Below are 21742 nucleotides of genomic sequence, written 5' to 3' on the forward strand. Positions count from 1 at the left end.
ATGTATGCAATATCAAAGCACTTCCATACTTATTTGTATGGCTCCTTAAATGTAGCGTTTTAATGTTTGGGTCCCTTCACCAATAAGAAGCTTCAGGGGGAAACTAACATTACTGCCCGCCCAAAAGGGCTTTCGTGGCAGCAGCTTCAGTTTTCCATCACTTTAGCTCTAGTATGCTTTCCTTGACAAAGGGAATGGAGGAACTTCCTCTGAACATTAGAAAAACAACCTTTTTTAGACCTGTCAAACAGTTTGTGGTTTATAGTTGGCTTTTATTTATTCCCATTTTGACCCAATTGAAAGTTGATTTCAAGACCAGCTGAGTCATTCTACATGTATACATGGTGTTTGTGATGAAACAAACTGCCATCAGGCAGAGCTAAAGGAGACGAGCAGTTTGAAGTGAAACAAATTGTATTGTATTCCTAAAACACATCGCCAGGCCTACTTCTCATGTTGAATATGCCAAGTGTGTTAAAAGCCATATGGATCAATCAACTCTCTCACTATTAGCATCTATCGGCCAATGACATCATTAACGTCTATACAGGATCTTGGCCAAATCAATCCAGGAAATCTGACCTACATACCAGGAAGAGAGGATATTCACAACCAACTGATTAGCTATAAAGAGGAAATGTAGTTTTAGCAGCTAGAAACGCTAGCTAATTTATAAATTACTTGGCATTTGATTCATGGCCATACATTGTAATAAAACACAAACCATTTCAACAGTTGAGACGATTAACAGTTGAGGTACACATTTCTACGCTCTAACATACATATACTAATATTTAGAACATGCGTATCAGTCAGCTGCACTGTATATTTCTTAGTTCCCTCATGGTCGCTGTTGTGATCTACATTGAATAACATTGCTTTCAAGAAAACCTCAAAATGACAAAGATTCTATAGACCTCAAATTTAGTACATTTGTTTGCCAGAATCAATTTCATTCACAATATTTTCAGATTTAGACCATAGCTAGAGACTGACCGACAGACTGTCTTCGTCACACTATTCCCTATATAGTGCACTAGTTTTGAACAGAGCCCTGCCCAAAAGTAGTGCCCTACATTACCATCTAGGACAAAGGCAATGATACAGCGATGTGAGAGAGGGAGGGAGCCACAGGTGTACAGTGTAGTACAACACGGCCTTGCCTCGTCTTGACAGAGAATGATATATAATCCACCACTTTCTGAAGAATCTCGTCTGGGGCTGAGCTGAGGAGCAAAGGAAACCCACTTCCACGTCCCTGGTTGCATATATTTCAGAGGTTTTGAGTTCACCCTTCTTGACCCGCCGGCCACCGACGCAAAAGAGAAGAGCGAGACCCAAACAAAACACACACGCTTCAAACGCTTCAGGGAACACCAGTTTTAATTAAAAAGAAATACTTGTAGCAGACCGACAAAGTCGTCGAGAAAAGGAGTCAGAAGATTTTACAATTTAAAAAAAAAAGGGATCACACATCGCCATACATAGTGTTTGTGATCGAAACAAGTCCTGCAGAACCTCAACTGGACATGACTTTGGTTGCATACACAAAGAGAGACCGATATATTTACACATATCCTTCTAGGACAGGGGCTGACAGGGTCCTTCTGGGGGCTCACAACATCATTGTTCTATTGTTTCTATTGGCAAGCTTAATCTCTGAACATACAGTATATTTTGTCACGGGGGCTGTCTGAAGTGTCCAAGCATTAGTGGTTTGACTCTTATGCGCTGCTATGAGGTCAGCTGCACAGAACAGCAACGTAGATGGAAATAGGCTTTCCTGCCCAGGCCAGATTTGAGGTGCCGTTTGAAACCAAACATATTTTTACTGTCTCAGTTTCACTGAGGAGAGAAAGAGATTATGGCTGTGTGGTTGGTGTTCTCTTAGCTTGGAAAAAGTACTAAACATGAGGATAATATACATGATGTCAGGCACTTGATTTGATTCTTCCGTCAGGGATAGCTGTCAGAGGACATGGGAGGAGACTGGTAAGTGTCTTAAATACAGTACACATATTGCTCAGATATAGCCCTATGTGGCCTCTAGTCAAAAGTAGTGCACTATACAGGGAATAGGGTGCCATTTGAAATGTAACCAAGGTATCCCCTATATAGTGCACCACTTTGGTCAAACTGCTCTGGCCAAAAGTAGTGCACTATATAGGGAATAGCATGTCATTTGAGATAAAAGGTATCCCTATATACTGTAGTGCACTGCTTTTGTCAAACTGCTCTGGTCAAAAGTAGTGCACTAGATAGGGAATAGGGTGTGATTTGAGATGTGACCGAGGTGGTTTAGGTGAAGAGGCGGATGGTGGTGTCAGCCCCCGAGGAGAAGACCCAGGGCTGGGTGGGGTGGAAGGTCACGTCTAGGACCCCCAGATCTTGGGTGATCTGGTGACCCTTCAGTACCTTGACTGGAACAATGAGAGGATTCTGGAGCAGGTCACTGGAAAGAAAGAATGAAAGAGAGAACGAGAGATTGATTGATAGAGTTATGACAGAAGACTGAACACAGACAATATTCTACAGTATTATATTTCTTCATTTAAAATCTCTTGACGGTTATACAGCCGAAATAAAATGTACAAATCAGGAAATATGGTTTGTAGGATACGCATCAACATTTAGACGAGTTGGAGAAGGAACGCAGGGGGAAAAACAACATGACATCTTCAGAGAGAGAGAGAGAGAACGACAGAGGAAAGGAGAGATGGTGAAAAACAGACATGAGACAGTGAAGAGGAGAGGTGTTTATATTGTATTGGGACAGTAGGTGTGATTGGGTGATGTGACTTACTTGTAGACCATGCCGTGGCAGACGATGACGCTGCCGTCATCAGCACCAGAGGCGAATAGGGGGTAGTTCCTGTGATAAGCCACGCCTCTCAAGGCCTTCTTGTGGTGCCTGGGTCGCCAAAACAGACAAAAGACTTCAGAACCAATAAAACTCAGGCCTCATGTCACGTGGTCAACAACTAGTATTCATTGGCAATCAATAATTACAAATGAATACATGAGAATGTATAGGAGTTGCCTCACCGCAGCATCTTGTAGGGTTTGGTAGAGAGGTCCAGATCAAACCAGGCCAGTCTGCAGTCATAGCTGCCACAGATCAGGTTATCACCTGGCCAGGAGTAGTGTTAGTACAGAAAACATGTATTTCACTCATATATCACCACCTTCCTCCTCTTGAGAATGACCATCAAATCCCAGCTTATTGGAGGTGCATTTAGCCATCTCCACAGACGTTCCAGTAGGACATCCTCTCCTCTCTGAGGGGGACCTGTGACAGAGCACTAACCTCCAGGGTGAATGGCCATGCTGGAGATCCACTTGCAGTTGGTCATCAGCTTCTTGGTCAGCTCTTGCTTGATGAGGTTGTAGATGCGCACGTAGCGCTGCGTGGCCACGAAGAAGTAGGGCCGCAGCGGGTGGAAGGAGACGCACTGCACCAGGCCCTTGTTCTTGCGGAAGGGGTTCTGCGTCCGCCGCTTGCTCACCTGGTGGATCAGCACCTGCAGGTTGCTGGTGTTGTCAGGCATGACGCTGGACAGGTAGTCACCCTTACCGTGCCAAACTACCTGCTTTACTGCCTGGAGGAGGGTGGAAGGGAAGAAGGAGAGGGTAAGGGAGGAAGGGAGGGTGGAAGGGAAGAAGGAGAGGGTAAGGGAGGAAGGGAGGGTGGAAGGGAGGAAGGGAGGGTGGAAGGGAAGAAGGAGAGGGTAAGGGAGGAAGGGAGGGTGGAAGGGAAGAAGGAGAGGGTAAGGGAGGAAGGGAGGGTGGAAGGGAAGAAGGAGAGGGTAAGGGAGGAAGGGAGGGTGGAAGGGAAGAAGGAGAGGGTAAGGGAGGAAGGGAAGAAGGAGAGGGTAAGGGAGGAAGGGAAGAAGGAGAGGGTAAGGGTGGAAGGGAAGAAGGAGAGGGTAAGGGTGGAAGGGAAGAAGGAGAGGGTAAGGGTGGAAGGGAAGAAGGAGAGGGTAAGGGAGGAAGGGAAGAAGGAGAGGGTAAGGGAGGAAGGGAAGAAGGAGAGGGTAAGGGAGGAAGGGAAGAAGGAGAGGGTAAGGGAGGAAGGGAAGAAGGAGAGGGTAAGGGAGGAAGGGAAGAAGGAGAGGGTAAGGGAGGAAGGGAAGAAGGAGAGGGTAAGGGAGGAAGGGAAGAAGGAGAGGGTAAGGGAGGAAGGGAAGAAGGAGAGGGTAAGGGTGGAAGGGAAGAAGGAGAGGGTAAGGGTGGAAGGGAAGAAGGAGAGGGTAAGGGAGGAAGGGAAGAAGGAGAGGGTAAGGGAGGAAGGGAAGAAGGAGAGGGTAAGGGAGGAAGGGAAGAAGGAGAGGGTAAGGGAGGAAGGGAAGAAGGAGAGGGTAAGGGAGGAAGGGAAGAAGGAGAGGGTAAGGGAGGAAGGGAAGAAGGAGAGGGTAAGGGAGGAAGGGAAGAAGGAGAGGGTAAGGGAGGAAGGGAAGAAGGAGAGGGTAAGGGAGGAAGGGAAGAAGGAGAGGGTAAGGGAGGAAGGGAAGAAGGAGAGGGTAAGGGAGGAAGGGAAGAAGGAGAGGGTAAGGGAGGAAGGGAGGGTGGAAGGGAAGAAGGAGAGGGTAAGGGAGGAAGGGAGGGTGGAAGGGAAGAAGGAGAGGGTAAGGGTGGAAGGGAAGAAGGAGAGGGTAAGGGAGGAAGGGAAGAAGGAGAGGGTAAGGGAGGAAGGGAAGAAGGAGAGGGTAAGGGAGGAAGGGAAGAAGGAGAGGGTAAGGGTGGAAGGGAAGAAGGAGAGGGTAAGGGTGGAAGGGAAGAAGGAGAGGGTAAGGGAGGAAGGGAAGAAGGAGAGGGTAAGGGAGGAAGGGAAGAAGGAGAGGGTAAGGGAGGAAGGGAAGAAGGAGAGGGTAAGGGAGGAAGGGAAGAAGGAGAGGGTAAGGGAGGAAGGGAAGAAGGAGAGGGTAAGGGAGGAAGGGAGGGTGGAAGGGAAGAAGGAGAGGGTAAGGGAGGAAGGGAAGAAGGAGAGGGTAAGGGAGGAAGGGAAGAAGGAGAGGGTAAGGGAGGAAGGGAAGAAGGAGAGGGTAAGGGAGGAAGGGAAGAAGGAGAGGGTAAGGGAGGAAGGGAAGAAGGAGAGGGTAAGGGAGGAAGGGAAGAAGGAGAGGGTAAGGGAGGAAGGGAAGAAGGAGAGGGTAAGGGAGGAAGGGAAGAAGGAGAGGGTAAGGGAGGAAGGGAAGAAGGAGAGGGTAAGGGAGGAAGGGAGGGTGGAAGGGAAGAAGGAGAGGGTAAGGGAGGAAGGGAGGGTGGAAGGGAAGAAGGAGAGGGTAAGGGTGGAAGGGAAGAAGGAGAGGGTAAGGGAGGAAGGGAAGAAGGAGAGGGTAAGGGAGGAAGGGAAGAAGGAGAGGGTAAGGGTGGAAGGGAAGAAGGAGAGGGTAAGGGTGGAAGGGAAGAAGGAGAGGGTAAGGGAGGAAGGGAAGAAGGAGAGGGTAAGGGAGGAAGGGAAGAAGGAGAGGGTAAGGGAGGAAGGGAAGAAGGAGAGGGTAAGGGAGGAAGGGAAGAAGGAGAGGGTAAGGGAGGAAGGGAAGAAGGAGAGGGTAAGGGAGGAAGGGAAGAAGGAGAGGGTAAGGGAGGAAGGGAAGAAGGAGAGGGTAAGGGAGGAAGGGAAGAAGGAGAGGGTAAGGGAGGAAGGGAAGAAGGAGAGGGTAAGGGAGGAAGGGAAGAAGGAGAGGGTAAGGGAGGAAGGGAAGAAGGAGAGGGTAAGGGAGGAAGGGAAGAAGGAGAGGGTAAGGGAGGAAGGGAAGAAGGAGAGGGTAAGGGAGGAAGGGAAGAAGGAGAGGGTAAGGGAGGAAGGGAAGAAGGAGAGGGTAAGGGAGGAAGGGAAGAAGGAGAGGGTAAGGGAGGAAGGGAAGAAGGAGAGGGTAAGGGAGGAAGGGAAGAAGGAGAGGGTAAGGGAGGAAGGGAAGAAGGAGAGGGTAAGGGAGGAAGGGAAGAAGGAGAGGGTAAGGGAGGAAGGGAAGAAGGAGAGGGTAAGGGAGGAAGGGAGGGTGGAAGGGAAGAAGGAGAGGGTAAGGGAGGAAGGGAGGGTGGAAGGGAAGAAGGAGAGGGTAAGGGAGGAAGGGAGGGTGGAAGGGAAGAAGGAGAGGGTAAGGGTGGAAGGGAAGAAGGAGAGGGTAAGGGAGGAAGGGAAGAAGGAGAGGGTAAGGGAGGAAGGGAAGAAGGAGAGGGTAAGGGTGGAAGGGAAGAAGGAGAGGGTAAGGGTGGAAGGGAAGAAGGAGAGGGTAAGGGAGGAAGGGAAGAAGGAGAGGGTAAGGGAGGAAGGGAAGAAGGAGAGGGTAAGGGAGGAAGGGAAGAAGGAGAGGGTAAGGGAGGAAGGGAAGAAGGAGAGGGTAAGGGAGGAAGGGAAGAAGGAGAGGGTAAGGTAAGGGAAGAAGGAGAGGGTAAGGGAAGAAGGGAAGAAGGAGAGGGTAAGGGAGGAAGGGAGGGTGGAAGGGAAGAAGGAGAGGGTAAGGGAGGAAGGGAGGGTGGAAGGGAAGAAGGAGAGGGTAAGGGAGGAAGGGAAGAAGGAGAGGGTAAGGGTGGAAGGGAAGAAGGAGAGGGTAAGGGAGGAAGGGAGGGTGGAAGGGAAGAAGGAGAGGGTAAGGGTGGAAGGGAAGAAGGAGAGGGTAAGGGAGGAAGGGAGGGTGGAAGGGAAGAAGGAGAGGGTAAGGGTGGAAGGGAAGAAGGAGAGGGTAAGGGAGGAAGGGAGGGTGGAAGGGAAGAAGGAGAGGGTAAGGGAGGAAGGGAAGAAGGAGAGGGTAAGGGAGGAAGGGAAGAAGGAGAGGGTAAGGGAGGAAGGGAGGGTGGAAGGGAAGAAGGAGAGGGTAAGGGAGGAAGGGAAGAAGGAGAGGGTAAGGGAGGAAGGGAAGAAGGAGAGGGTAAGGGTGGAAGGGAAGAAGGAGAGGGTAAGGGTGGAAGGGAAGAAGGAGAGGGTAAGGGAGGAAGGGAAGAAGGAGAGGGTAAGGGTGGAAGGGAAGAAGGAGAGGGTAAGGGTGGAAGGGAAGAAGGAGAGGGTAAGGGAGGAAGGGAAGAAGGAGAGGGTAAGGGAGGAAGGGAAGAAGGAGAGGGTAAGGGAGGAAGGGAAGAAGGAGAGGGTAAGGGAGGAAGGGAAGAAGGAGAGGGTAAGGGAGGAAGGGAAGAAGGAGAGGGTAAGGGAGGAAGGGAAGAAGGAGAGGGTAAGGGAGGAAGGGAAGAAGGAGAGGGTAAGGGAGGAAGGGAGGGTGGAAGGGAAGAAGGAGAGGGTAAGGGAGGAAGGGAGGGTGGAAGGGAAGAAGGAGAGGGTAAGGGAGGAAGGGAGGGTGGAAGGGAAGAAGGAGAGGGTAAGGGAGGAAGGGAGGGTGGAAGGGAAGAAGGAGAGGGTAAGGGAGGAAGGGAGGGTGGAAGGGAGACAGGAGAGAAAGGAAGAGCGGAGGATTTAAGTATGATTCAATATGAATTATATTATCACAATTCAAAACAACATTTATATTACTGTTATTACTATACAGTACTATTATCATTACTACAGTAATACATTATAGTTTTAATACATATTTGTTATAATACACCTAGGACTATAGCTAAGGCAAAGTACAGAAACTTGAAAATATGGGTGGTAGCTAGTATTACGGTTGCAGTCTTTCCAAATGCCATGTGCATCTGTGTCAATTTTGTCAAAGCTTTTCTTTCCACTCTATTTTAAATTGGAAAAACTAGAAGCTCTTCTCTTATATGTTTCTTTCCATATACTTGAGGAAAAAGGCTAACCACAATCTACTCTGGTGTTTCCTTAAAAGCCTCCAAACTACAGCTGTTGGACTAAAAGGGTTTTCTGGGGTAAAGACAAAAAATATGTCTGAATGTCATCATAGGGTTCTCAGTATCACCATCTGAGTGTTCGTCTTCTTCACTATATCCCTAACATTCTGAGTTACCTGTGGCCTTAAAGGGGCAATCTGGGATTCAAACAAAAACAAAGCATCCACCCTCCACTTTTCTGGCAACCAGCTGAGGGATCGGGGCTGGAGAAATGTAACCAGCTGAGGGATCGGGGCTGGAGAAATGTAACCAGCTGAGGGATCGGGGCTGGAGAAATGTAACCAGCTGAGGGATCGGGCTGGAGAAATGTAACCAGCTGAGGGATCGGGCTGGAGAAATGTAACCAGCTGAGGGATCGGGGCTGGAGAAATGTAACCAGCTGAGGGATCGGGCTGGAGAAATGTAACCAGCTGAGGGATCGGGGCTGGAGAAATGTAACCAGCTGAGGGATCGGGGCTGGAGAAATGTAACCAGCTGAGGGATAGGGCTGGAGAAATGTAACCACCTTCAAATTCATGGAGCTATAGATGCTGGACTGACCACTGACGCAGGAGTTGGGATGACCCTTCCCTAAGAGGAGTGAGGGTTACTCAGAGGGAGAGGTAGTGTGTCTTACCTTGGGGTGGGTGAGGGTGAGGCGGTGTCCCTTGTTGTGCTCCGGGCCTTCAGACAGAGCCCAGGTGACGGCCTGCTCCTTGTCCTCCTCTGGGGGCTCGTAGGAGGTGATCAGCTGGTCTGTGGAGCTCACCACCAGCCTGTCTCCCAGAGATGGGTTCAACAGCAGCACTGTACTCTCACTGAGGAAGACAGAGGGAGGGGGAGAGAGCAAAAGACAGAGAGAGAAAGAGAGAGAGACACACACAGAAAGAGAGGGAGAGCGAGAGAGAGAGAGAGAGAGACAGCAACACAATTAGACCCAACCTAATCATGAGAAAACAAAAAGATAATTACTTGACACATTGGAAACAATTAACAAAAAAACTGAGCAAACTAGAATGCTATTTGGCCCTAAACAGAGAGTACACAGTGGCAGAATACCTGACCACTGTGACTGACCCAAACTTAAGGAAAGGTTTGACAATGTACAGACTCAGTGAGCATAGCCTTGCTATTGAGAAAGGCCACCGTACGCAGACATGGCTCTCAAGAGAAGACAGGCTATGTGCACACTGCCCACAAAATGAGGTGGAAACTGAGCTGCACTTCCTAACCTCCTGCCAAATGTATGACCATATTAGAGACACATATTTCCCTCAGATTACACAGATCCACAAATAATTTGAAAACAAACCCAATTTTGATAAACTCCCATATCTACTGGGTGAAATACCACAGTGTGCCATCACAGCAGCAAGATTTGTGACCTGTTGCCACAAGGGTGACCAGTGAAGAACAAACACCATTGTAAATACAACCCATATTTATTTATTTTCCCCTTTTGTACTTTAACCATTTGCACATCGTTACAACACTGTATATAGACATTTGTAATGTTTTCATTCTTTTGGAACTTCTGTGAGTGTAATGTTTACTGTTCATTTTTATTGTTTATTATCTACTTCACTTGCTTTGGCAATGTTAACATATGTTTCCCATGCCAATAAAGCTCTTGAGAGAGCGAGAGCGACACACAGCAAGAGAGAGAGAGAGCGAGAGACATACACAGCGAGAGAGAGAGACACACAGCGAGAGAGACATAGCGAGAGAGAGAGACACACCCACAGCAAGAGAGAGAGACATAGCGAGAGAGAGACACACCCACAGCGAGAGAGAGAGAGCGAGAGAGCCACACAGCGAGAGAGCGAGAGAGCCACACAGCGAGAGAGCGAGAGAGATACACAGCGAGAGAGCGAGAGAGACACACAGCGAGAGAGCGAGAGAGCCACACAGCGAGAGAGCGAGAGACACACAGCGAGAGAGCGAGAGAGCCACACAGCGAGAGAGCCACACAGCGAGAGAGCCACACAGCGAGAGAGCGAGAGCCACACAGCGAGAGAGCGAGAGAGCCACACAGCGAGAGCCACACAGCGAGAGAGCGAGAGAGCCACACAGCGAGAGAGCGAGAGAGCCACACAGCGAGAGAGCCACACAGCGAGAGAGCCACACAGCGAGAGAGCCACACAGCGAGAGAGCCACACAGCGAGAGAGCCACACAGCGAGAGAGAGAGCCACACAGCGAGAGAGAGAGCCACACAGCGAGAGAGAGAGCCACACAGCGAGAGAGAGAGCCACACAGCGAGAGAGAGAGCCACACAGCGAGAGAGAGCCACACAGCGAGAGAGAGAGCCACACAGCGAGAGAGAGAGCCACACAGCGAGAGAGAGAGCCACACAGCGAGAGAGCCACACAGCGAGAGCGACACACAGCGAGAGAGAGCCACACAGCGAGAGAGCGAGAGAGCCACACAGCGAGAGAGCCACACAGCGAGAGAGCGAGAGAGCCACACAGCGAGAGAGCCACACAGCGAGAGCGAGAGCGAGGGAGACACACAGCGAGAGAGAGAGAGCCACACAGCGAGAGAGCGAGAGAGCCACACAGCGAGAGAGCGAGAGAGCCACACAGCGAGAGAGCGAGAGCCACACAGCGAGAGAGCCACACAGCGAGAGAGCCACACAGCGAGAGAGCCACACAGCGAGAGAGCCACACAGCGAGAGAGCCACACAGCGAGAGAGAGAGAGAGAACCACACAGCGAGAGAGAGAGAGAGAGCGAGAGAGCCACACAGCGAGAGCGAGAGCGAGAGAGCCACACAGCGAGAGAGCCACACAGCGAGAGCGAGGGAGACACACAGCGAGAGCGAGAGAGAGAGCGAGAGAGCCACACAGCGAGAGCGAGAGAGAGCGAGAGAGCCACACAGCGAGAGCGAGAGAGAGAGCGAGAGAGCCACACAGCGAGAGAGAGAGCCACACAGCGAGAGAGAGAGAGAGCCACACAGCGAGAGAGAGAGAGAGCCACACAGCGAGAGAGAGAGAGAGCCACACAGCGAGAGAGCGAGAGAGCCACACAGCGAGAGAGCGAGAGAGCCACACAGCGAGAGAGCGAGAGAGCCACACAGCGAGAGAGCGAGAGAACCACACAGCGAGAGAGCCACACAGCGAGAGAGAGAGAGAGAGCCACACAGCGAGAGAGCCACACAGCGAGAGCGAGAGAGAGAGAGACACACAGCGAGAGAGAGAGCGAGAGAGCCACACAGCGAGAGCGAGAGAGAGAGCGAGAGAGCCACACAGCGAGAGCGAGAGCGAGAGCCACACAGCGAGAGCGAGAGAGCGAGGGAGACACACAGCGAGAGAGAGAGAGAGCCACACAGCGAGAGAGCCACACAGCGAGAGAGCCACACAGCGAGAGAGAGAGAGAGAGCCACACAGCGAGAGAGACACACAGCGAGAGAGCCACACAGCGAGAGCGAGAGAGAGAGAGCGAGGGAGACACACAGCGAGAGAGAGAGAGAGAGCGCGAGAGAGCCACACAGCGAGAGAGAGAGAGAGCGCGAGAGAGCCACACAGCGAGAGAGAGAGAGAGCGCGAGAGAGACACACAGCGAGAGAGAGAGAGAGAGCGAGAGAGCCACACAGCGAGAGCGAGAGAGAGAGCGAGAGAGACACACAGCGAGAGAGAGAGCCACACAGCGAGAGAGCCACACAGCGAGAGAGACACACAGCGAGAGAGACACACAGCGAGAGAGACACACAGCGAGAGAGAGAGAGAGCGAGAGAGCGCGAGAGAGAGAGAGAGCGAGAGAGAGCCACACAGCGAGAGAACGAGAGAGCCACACAGCGAGAGAGCGACACAGCGCGAGAGAGGGTGATCTTGAAAAACAAGATTTCATCAAATGGGACAAACACCCCATTGAAACCCTGCATACAGAGTTCTGTAAGATTCTCCTACATGTCCAGAGGAAAACTACAAACAATGCATGCAGGGCAGAATTAGGCAAATATCAAATAATAATAAAAACTCAAAAAAGAGCAATTAGGTTTTGGAAACATCTAAAATACAGTGACCCCCTCTCATATCACTACCAAGCCCTGCAATGGCAAGAGCTGAGCAAAGAAAAGAGTCCCCTCATCCAGCTGGTCCTGGGGCTGAGTTCACAAACCTGTTCTACTAACACACTGAAGCCTCAGGACCAGAACATCCAATCAAATCAGGATAAACCAAATTACAACAGTCAAAACAAAACTACATTTGCTTATTGGGAAACACAAGCACAAACACAAAGCAAAATGCAGTGCTATCTGGCCCTAAATCGACAGTACACTGTGGCTAAATATTTGACCATGGTTACTGATCAAAACCTTAGAAAAACCTTGACAAAATACAGGCTCAGTGAGCACAGCCTTGCCATTGAGAAGGGTAGACACAGGAAAACCTGGCTCCCTGTAGAGGAAAGGCTGTGCAACCACTGCACAACAGCAGAACCTGAGACAGAGCTGCATTTCCTGACAAAATGTAAAAAATATAAAACAATTAGTGTCATTTCCCCAAATTTGAAACCCTTATTCAAGGTTTCAAAGACCTCTCTGATGAGGATAGGCTACCAGTCCTGTTGTGGGAGGACGCAGAGAGCTGTGGGTTGGCAGCGCACTACATTGCTACCTGCCGTAAGTTGAGGGACAGTGTCTGACAGACCAATCAACCTGCACATGTACTCTACTGTATGCTTATTGTTATTGTTGAATGTATGGTTATTTTGACCCTTGGTTATTGTTGTTACTGTTGTCCCGTTGACAATTTTGATTCTCATTTTTATATTGTAAATATCCAAAATAAGCTTTGGCAATATGTACATTGTTACGTCATGCCAATAAAGCAAATTGAATTGAATTGAGTGAGAGAGAGAGACACACAGCGAGAGAGAAAGAGACACACAGCGAGAGAGAAAGAGACACACAGCGAGAGAGAAAGAGACAGCGAGAGAGAAAGAGACACAGCGAGAGAGACAGCGAGAGAGAAAGAGACACAGCGAGAGAGACAGCGAGAGAGAAAGAGACACAGCGAGAGAGACAGCGAGAGAGAAAGAGACACAGCGAGAGAGACAGCGAGAGAGAAAGAGACACAGCGAGAGAGACAGCGAGAGAGAAAGAGACACAGCGAGAGAGACAGCGAGAGAGAAAGAGACACAGCGAGAGAGACAGCGAGAGAGAAAGAGACACAGCGAGAGAGACAGCGAGAGAGAAAGAGACACAGCGAGAGAGACAGCGAGAGAGAAAGAGACACAGCGAGAGAGACAGCGAGAGAGAGAAAGACAGCGAGAGAAAGAGACACAGCGAGAAAGACAGCGAGAGAGAGACACACCGACACAGCGAGAAAGAGACACACCGACACAGCGAGAGAGAGAGAGACACACAGAGAGAGACACAGTGAGAGAGACACAGTGAGAGAGACACAGCGAGAGAGACACAGCGAGAGAGACACAGCGAGAGAGACACAGCGAGAGAGACACAGCGAGAGAGAGAGATCGACAAAATAAATCAACAGATCACTGTGGACTGTGCCTCACTGCTCAACGTCAGAACGGCTCACCACCCCACTCTGACATGTCAACACTTATACGATAACGTACATCTTGATCAGGACAGTATCAGAACCTTTGCCAAGGACCTAAAAGATGCAACACTTGGCAGGGACCCACACACCCATCACCCCAGCAACAGAGGTCCCCCGCCCCACCTTCTGAAACAGTACCCCCACCATCCACAGGAGAAAAGAGCCAGACATGGCTTATTACAGCACAGCTCTACTAGACCAGGCCCAACACAGCACAGATTTACCAGACCAGACCTGTCTCAGGACAGCACGACTAGACCCGTCCCATCACAACACAGCTCTACTAGACCAGGCCCATCACACCACAGCTCTACTAGACCAGGCCCAACACAGCACAGATTTACCAGACCAGACCTGTCTCAGGACAGCACGACTAGACCCGTCCCATCACAACACAGCTCTACTAGACCAGGCCCATCACACCACAGCTCTACTAAACCAGGCCCAACACACCACAGATTTCCCAGACCAGACCTGTCTCAGGACAGCACGACTAGACCCGTCCCTTCACACCACAGCTCTACTAGACCAGGCCCAACACAGCACAGATTTACCAGACCAGACCTGTCTCAGGACAGCACGACTAGACCCGTCCCATCACACCACAGCTCTACTAGACCAGGCCCATCACACCACAGCTCTACTAAACCAGGCCCAACACAGCACAGATTTACCAGACCAGACCTGTCTCAGGACAGCACGACTAGACCCGTTCCATCACAACACAGCTCTACTAGACCAGGCCCATCACACCACAGCTCTACTAGACCATGCCCAACACAGCACAGATTTAACAGACCAGACCTGTCTCAGGACAGCACGACTAGACCCGTCCCATCACACCACAGCTCTACTAGACCAGGCCCATCACACCACAGCTCTACTAGACCAGGCCCATCACACCAGAGCTCTAGTAGACCAGGCCCATCACACCACAGCTCTACTAGACCAGACCCATCACACCACAGCTCTACTAGACCAGGCCCATCACACCACAGATTTACCAGACCAGACCCGCCTCAGGACAGCTCTACTAGACCCGTCCCATCCCAACACAGCTCTACTAGACCCATCCCATCACAACACAGCTCTACAAGACCCAGCCCATCACAGCTCTACTAGACCAGGCCCATCACAACACAGCTCTACTGGACCTGGCCCATCACAACACAGCTCTACTAGACCAGGCCCATCACAACACAGCTCTACTGGACCTGGCCCATCACAACACAGCTCTACTGGACCTGGCCCATCACAACACAGCTCTACTAGACCCGTCCCATCCCAACACAGCTCTACTAGACCCATCCCATCACAACACAGCTCTACAAGATCCAGCCCATCACAACACAGCTCTACTAGACCCATCCCATCACAACACAGCTCTACTAGACCCATCCCATCACAGCTCTACTAGACCTGGCCCATCACAACACAGCTCTACTAGACCAGGCCCATCACAACACAGCTCTACTAGACCCATCCCATCACAACACAGCTCTACTAGACCAGGCCCATCACAACACAGCTCTACTAGACCCATCCCATCACAACACAGCTCTACTAGACCCATCCCATCACAGCTCTACTAGACCCATCCCATCACAACACAGCTCTACTGGACCTGGCCCATCACAACACAGCTCTACTGGACCTGGCCCATCACAACACAGCTCTACTGGACCTGGCCCATCACAACACAGCTCTATTGGACCTGGCCCATCACAACACAGCTCTGACCACTACTCCAGGGTCGGACAGAACACTGTCCTTCAGAGAAGTACACCACATGATGCAGTCCACACCATGTATCATTCAGATCATCAGCCTACATATGCTGAGGTAACCTCTGGCAAAAGACACCTAGAACAATCAGAGATTGGAGAAGTGCGCCAACTACTGCAACTAATATGCAGACTACTGAGCTAGACAGACCCTTTATTTACGCACACACACACGGTTGCAAATCGCATTGAATTTATTTTTTGTGCAGTCTTATTCCATTCTTATTAACTTCTTATGGCTGCAAGCCCGACGTCGGTACACTTATGACAACAGCCAGCTCAAGTGCAGGGCGCGAAATTCAAAATATATATTTTTAAATATTTAACTTTCACACATTAACAAGTCCAATACAGCAAATGAAAGGTACACATCTTGTGAATCCAGCCAACATGTCCGATTTTTAAAATGTTTTACAGCAAAAACAGCACGTATATTTATGTTAGCTCACCACCAAATACAAAAAAGGACAGACATTTTTCACAGCACAGGTAGCATGCACAAAGCCAACCTAACTAACCAAGAACCAACCAAACTAACCAACAAACAACTTCATCAGATGACAGTCTTATAACATGTTATTCAATAAATCTATGTTTTGTTCGAAAAATGTGCATATTTCAGGTATAAATCATAGTTTACATTGCAGCTACAATCAGAAATTGCACCGAAAGCAGCCATAATAATTACAGACACCAACGTCAAATACCTAATTACTCATCATAAAACATTTCTGAAAAATACATAGTGTACAGCATATGAAAGACAGGCATCTTGTGATTCCAGCCAATATTTCCGATTTATCAAGTGTTTTACAGCGAAAACACAATATAGTGTTATATTAGCTTACCACAATAGCCAAAAACACAAGCAATTTCCCAGTAGCAAAAGTAAGCGATCGTAACAAACAAGCAAAAGATATATAATTTTTGACTAACCTTGATTTTCTTCCTCAGATGACAGTCCTATAACATCAGGTTATACATACACTTATGTTTTGTTCGAAAATGTGCATATTTAGAGCTGAAATCAATGGTTATACATTCTGCTAACTTAGCTACTTTTTCCCACAACGCCCGGATTTTTTCTGACACTTTTTCTGACACACATATTCTGACCAAATAGCTATTCATAAACATAACTAAAAAATACATGTTGTATAGGAAATGATAGATCCATTAGTTCTTAATGAAATCGCAGTGTTAGAATTCTAAAAATAACTTCATTACGATATGCAGCTTCGGTATAGCTAGAGTACCCAAACGTTGGGCGTCGGCGACTAGTTCACATGTACGACAGATATATGAAATAGCATCATAAAATGTTTCTTACTTTTGCTGATCTTCCATCAGAATGTTGGACAAGGTGTCCTTTGTCCAGAACAATCGTTGTTTGGATTTAGAACGGCAACTTTCCCTCTTCAATTAGCAAGCACACTAGCCAGGTGCAACACGTCTCCATGTCACAAACGGAAGAGAACGGAACACGGCAAAACTCCCGAAAAATTTTCAATAATCTGATGAAACTATATTGAAAAAAACATACTTTAGATGATATGGTCACATGTATCAAATAAAATCAAAGCCGGAGATATTAGTCGACTATAACGGCAGCTAAACAGAAGGCAATCCATGTCCCCCTGCGCGCTCTCTAGAAAACCGGAAATGAGGGACACGTCATACAAAGAGGATTTATTCCACTTCAGACCAGATAAACACGAAATTTCTTCTCTCACCGCCTCTTGACATCCAGGGGAAGGTGTATGAGTGCACGTATACTCTTACGTATCATGCCCATGTATAGGCAGGAAGTAAAACGAGCATCGATTTCAGACTTCCACTTCCTGGTCAGGAAGTTTGTGCCAAATGAGTTTCTGTTTGACTCACAGATATAATTCAAACGGTTTTAGAAACTAGAGAGTGTTTTCTATCCAATAGTAATAATAATATGCATATTGTACGAGCAAGAATTGAGTACGAGGCCGTTTGAAATGGGCACCTTTTATCTGGCTACTCAATACTGCCCCTGCAGCCCAAACAGGTTAATTTGTTTACAACTATTCTTAATTTTATTGGCACCGGTATTATAATAATAATTATATGTATGTATGTATATATGTGTGTGTGTATATATATATATATTATATATATATATATATATTATATATATATAATATATATATATTATATATATATTTTTTTTTAAATCCCCAATGTACTCAAACCAGTGAATATCACTTATTATAAATGAGATCATTAACTATCAGCTCTTGGAATATCCAGGGCCGATACTCTTCACATTTTGGTTATAAAACAACAAATCCAGAATTGATTAAAAACATCAAGGGACAGGACATCATAATCCTACTGGAAACATGGTGTCGTGGAGACATAGATAGTCAGTAGTCAGATAGGCTACAATTCAGGCAAAGGGTAAAGTGCTTCTTTGTGGAGATTTCAATGCAAGAACAGGTTCTGAGCCTGACTACACTGATGCAGGAGGTAACCACCACATATTTGGTCACCCCTCCTTGTACAGTAGCCCTATTATAAATAATAGAAACAGTCCTGAACAAATCCTGAACAAAAATGGGAAGGAGTTAGTGCATCTCTGTCGAGCCTTAGGCCTGTACATGCTTAATGGTAGAATCAGAGGGGACTCTTTAGGTCAGTTTACATACTGCTCAGCTCTTGGGACAAGTGTAGTCGATTATGCCATCACTGACCCCTCCTCCATTAGTGCATTCACTGTCAGTCCACAGACACCATTGTCAGATCACAGTCAGATCAACGTGTTTCTGAAGAAATTAACCGGCAATATTAATTTAAAAAAACAGCCCAATAAACTCTACAACATAAACCAAATCGTACAGATGGGCTCCAAACAGTGCAGAGAGATTCATTGAAACATTGAACTCAAATGAAATGATGAACTCTATACAGTTTTTCAATAAGTCACAATACCAAAACTATAAAGATGGTGTCAATTCGGCTACTCAAAACATCAACTGCTTATTCCAAAAAGCAGCATCGAAAGCAAATTTGAGAAAACCAAAGAAATGCAACATCAGAAACAAACAAAAAAATGTTTGACAAATGGTTTGATAATGATTGTAAAACAATTAGAAAACACCTAAGACAAATGTCAAATGAAAAACATAAGCAGCAAAACAACCCAGGGCTACGATATGAATACTTTGAAACTCTGAAACAGTATAAACAAACACTGAAACGCAAAAAATGTAATTATACCAACAAGACACTTGATGAAATTGAAAACGCAATTGACCAAAATCAGTTCTGGGACATGTGGAACAATTTAAGCACAACAAAGCCACACGATTTAGCCATACAAGATGTAGGAATTTGGAAAACTTATTTTGATCATCTATACAAAAACATCCCACAAAAAGACTTACAACAGAACCAATTAGAAATTAAAGAAAAATTGAACATCATTGAATCAGTCATTAAAAACAACCAAAATCCATTAGATTACCCAATAACCCAAAAGGAAATAAATTAAAAGCTCAAATCTATTAAATCAAAGAAGGCTTGTGGTCTAGATAACATCAGAAATGAAATGCTGAAAAACAGCACACCTGAGTTACAAAATGCTGTGCTTAAATTGTTCAACATGGTTTTAATTTCTGGCTGCTTCCCTGATGTCTGGAACAAATGGAGACAAATCAAAGTGCAGACAAATCAGACCTCAATAATTACAGGGGGATTTGCGTAAACAGCAACTTGGGAAAGGTTTTCTGTAGCATTTTGAATTCAAGAATTCAAACCTTTCTTCAAGAAAAAAAAGTAATAAGTAAATGTCAAATTGGCTTTCTCCCTAACCATCGCACTACTGACCATATATACACCTTACACACACTAATTAATAAACACGTCCACCAAAAAAAGAGGGCAAAATCTTTGCTTGCTTTATTGACTTTTAAAAGCATTTGATTCTATTTGGTACGAAGGGCTATTCTACAAAATTCTCCAAAGTGGGCTTGTTGGTAAGGTGAATGACTTAATAAAATGTATGTACACAGAAAACAAGTGTGCAATAAAAATCAAAAACCAAAGAACAGAATTTTTTTCACAACGTTGAGGTGTGAGACAAGGCTGCAGTTTGAGTCCAAATCTTTTCAACATTTATATCAATGAATTAGCAGACATGTTGGACTATTCTCCAGCGCCAGGACTCACACTATTTGACACAGAGGTGAAATACCTGCTATATGCTGATGACTTGGTACTTCTATCACCAACCAAAGAAGGTCTTCAACAGAACATTAATATTCTAGAGCAATATTGCCATAATTGGGCCCTGGCAGTAAATTTCCCAAAAACGAAAATCATGATTTTCCAAAAATAAAAAACAGATGTCAGAAGCACAAATATAAATTCACCCTGAACACCACCATAATTGAACACACTAAAAACCTACCTTGGTCTGACCGTATCTGCATCGGGAAACTTTAAAATGGCAGTGAATGCACTCAAAGAAACGCTGCAGAGCATTGTATGCAATAAAAATGAAATTATTCAAAATCAACATCTCAATTCAAATTTGGACCAAAATATTTGACAGTGTAATCCTACCAATAGCTCTTCGCGGAAGTGAGGTTTGGGGGCCACTCAATAAACTGGACTTTAAAATGTGGGACAAACATCCAATTGAAGCTCTACCTGCAGAATTCTGTCGGACAATTCTACAAGTCCAGAGAAATACACCAACTAATGCATGTAGGCAGAATTGGGCCGCTTTCCAGTAGTAATGAAAACACAGAAAAGATCATAAAATTTTTGGCTCCATCTAAATTCAAGTCCAAATTCAAGTCTGCAATTTAACGCACTTCAAACCCAAGAGCTGAGCCCAGAAACGAGCCCTCTCAGTCAGCTGGTGTTGGACCTAACCAACCAAGCTGACACCAGCACTGCTTCAAAAGAAAGAATTCCAATAAACAAAATCATGAACCAATCAAAGGACTCATATTTACAACATTGGAAAAACGAAACAAAATCCCAAAGTCGACTAAATTGCTATCTGACCCTAAACAGAGAATATGAATTGGCTGATTATCTCTACTCTGTCAGAGATACGAAGCAGAGACAGATCCTTACCAATACAGGCTGGGGACCACCGATTGGCAATAGAAACCAGCAGACATAAAAAGACATGGCTACCCAAAGAGGAGCGTGTATGTGGTCACTGCACGACAGGGGAGGTCGAGACAGAGATGCACTTTCTCCTTTACTGTGATAAATATTCCTCACCAAGAGATTCATTATTCACAGAAATGACTACATTTATTCCAAATTTGAACTGATTAAACCCAGAGGAAAAACTAAAAATAGTCACGGGCGAAGGAGCAATGGCTCCTCTTGCAGCCAAATATGTATTTGCCTGCCATAGCCTGAGGGACACTGAATAATAACATCTGCATAGTAAATAGTAACTTACTATTATTTTTATTTATATTATTATTGTTGTTTATCATTCCAAATAGTAGTGGTATGGGTGGTAATGGTAATGATAGCAGTTTAGTGATGGTGGTGGTAGTAGTAGTAGTAGTAATGATGATGGTAGTAGTAGTAGTACTGATGTAATGATGGTGGTAGTAGAAGTAGTAATGATGATGGTAGTTGTAGTACTGATGTAATAATGGTGGTGGTAGTAGTAGTAGTAATGATGATGGTAGTAGTAGTACTGATGTAATGATGGTAGTTGTAGAACTGATGTAATGATGGTGGTAGTAGTAGTAGTAATGATGATGGTAGTTGTAGTACTGATGTAATGATGATGGTGGTAGGAGTAGTAATGATGATGGTAGTTGTAGTACAGATGTAATGATGGTGGTGGTAGTAGTAATGATGTAATGATGATGGTAGTAGTAGTAGTAGTAATGATGATGGTAGTTGTAGTACAGATGTAATGATGATGGTAGTTGTAGTACTGATGTAATGATGATGATGGTAGTTGTAGTACTGATGTAATGATGATGATGGTAGTTGTAGTACTGATGTAATGATGATGGTAGAAGTAGTAGTGGTAATGATGATGTTAGTTGTAGTAATGATGGTGGTGGTAGTAGTAATAGTAGTAGTAGTAGTAATGATGATGGTAGTTGTAGTACTGATGTAATGATGGTGGTAGTAGTAGTAGTAATGATGGTGGTGGTAGTAGTAATAGTAGTAGTAGTAGTAATGATGATGGTAGTTGTAGTACTGATGTAATGATGGTGGTAGTAGTAGTAGTAATGATGATGGTAGTAGTAGTAGTAATGATGATGGTGGTAGTAGTAATGATGATGGTAGTAGTAGTAATGATGATGGTAGTTGTAGAACTGATGTAATGATGGTGGTAGTAGTAGTAGTAATGATGATGGTAGTTGTAGAACTGATGTAATGATGGTGGTAGTAGTAGTAGTAGTAATGATGATGGTAGTTGTAGAACTGATGTAATGATGGTGGTAGTAGTAGTAGTAATAATGATGATGGTAGTAGTAGTAGTGGTAATGATGATGGTAGTTGTAGTAGTGGTAATGATGATGGTAGTTGTAGTAGTGATGTAATGATGGTAGTTGTAGTACAGATGTAATGATGGTGGTAGTAGTAGTAGTAATGA

At 46.4% G+C, this 21742-nt stretch overlaps 1 protein-coding gene across 2 annotated transcripts in view; it reads right to left on the minus strand.

The window, feature by feature from the left end:
* Positions 1-1365: 1365 nt before the first annotated feature.
* LOC120027223 (ribosome biogenesis protein bop1-like) overlaps positions 1366-21742 on the minus strand; it is a 144852-nt gene continuing 124475 nt past the window's right edge. For both annotated transcript variants that reach the window (XM_038972118.1, XM_038972117.1), the window contains exons 12-16: positions 8408-8588; positions 3308-3599; positions 3046-3130; positions 2804-2911; positions 1366-2452 (exon numbers count right to left, since the gene is read on the minus strand). In XM_038972118.1, coding sequence (XP_038828046.1) covers positions 2299-2452; positions 2804-2911; positions 3046-3130; positions 3308-3599; positions 8408-8588 — 820 coding nt within the window. In that variant the 3' untranslated portion in view covers positions 1366-2298. The remainder of the gene's footprint in view (positions 2453-2803; positions 2912-3045; positions 3131-3307; positions 3600-8407; positions 8589-21742) is intronic.

Source organism: Salvelinus namaycush, chromosome 32, assembly GCF_016432855.1.
Source record: "Salvelinus namaycush isolate Seneca chromosome 32, SaNama_1.0, whole genome shotgun sequence".
Classification (NCBI taxonomy): Eukaryota; Metazoa; Chordata; class Actinopteri; order Salmoniformes; family Salmonidae; genus Salvelinus; species Salvelinus namaycush.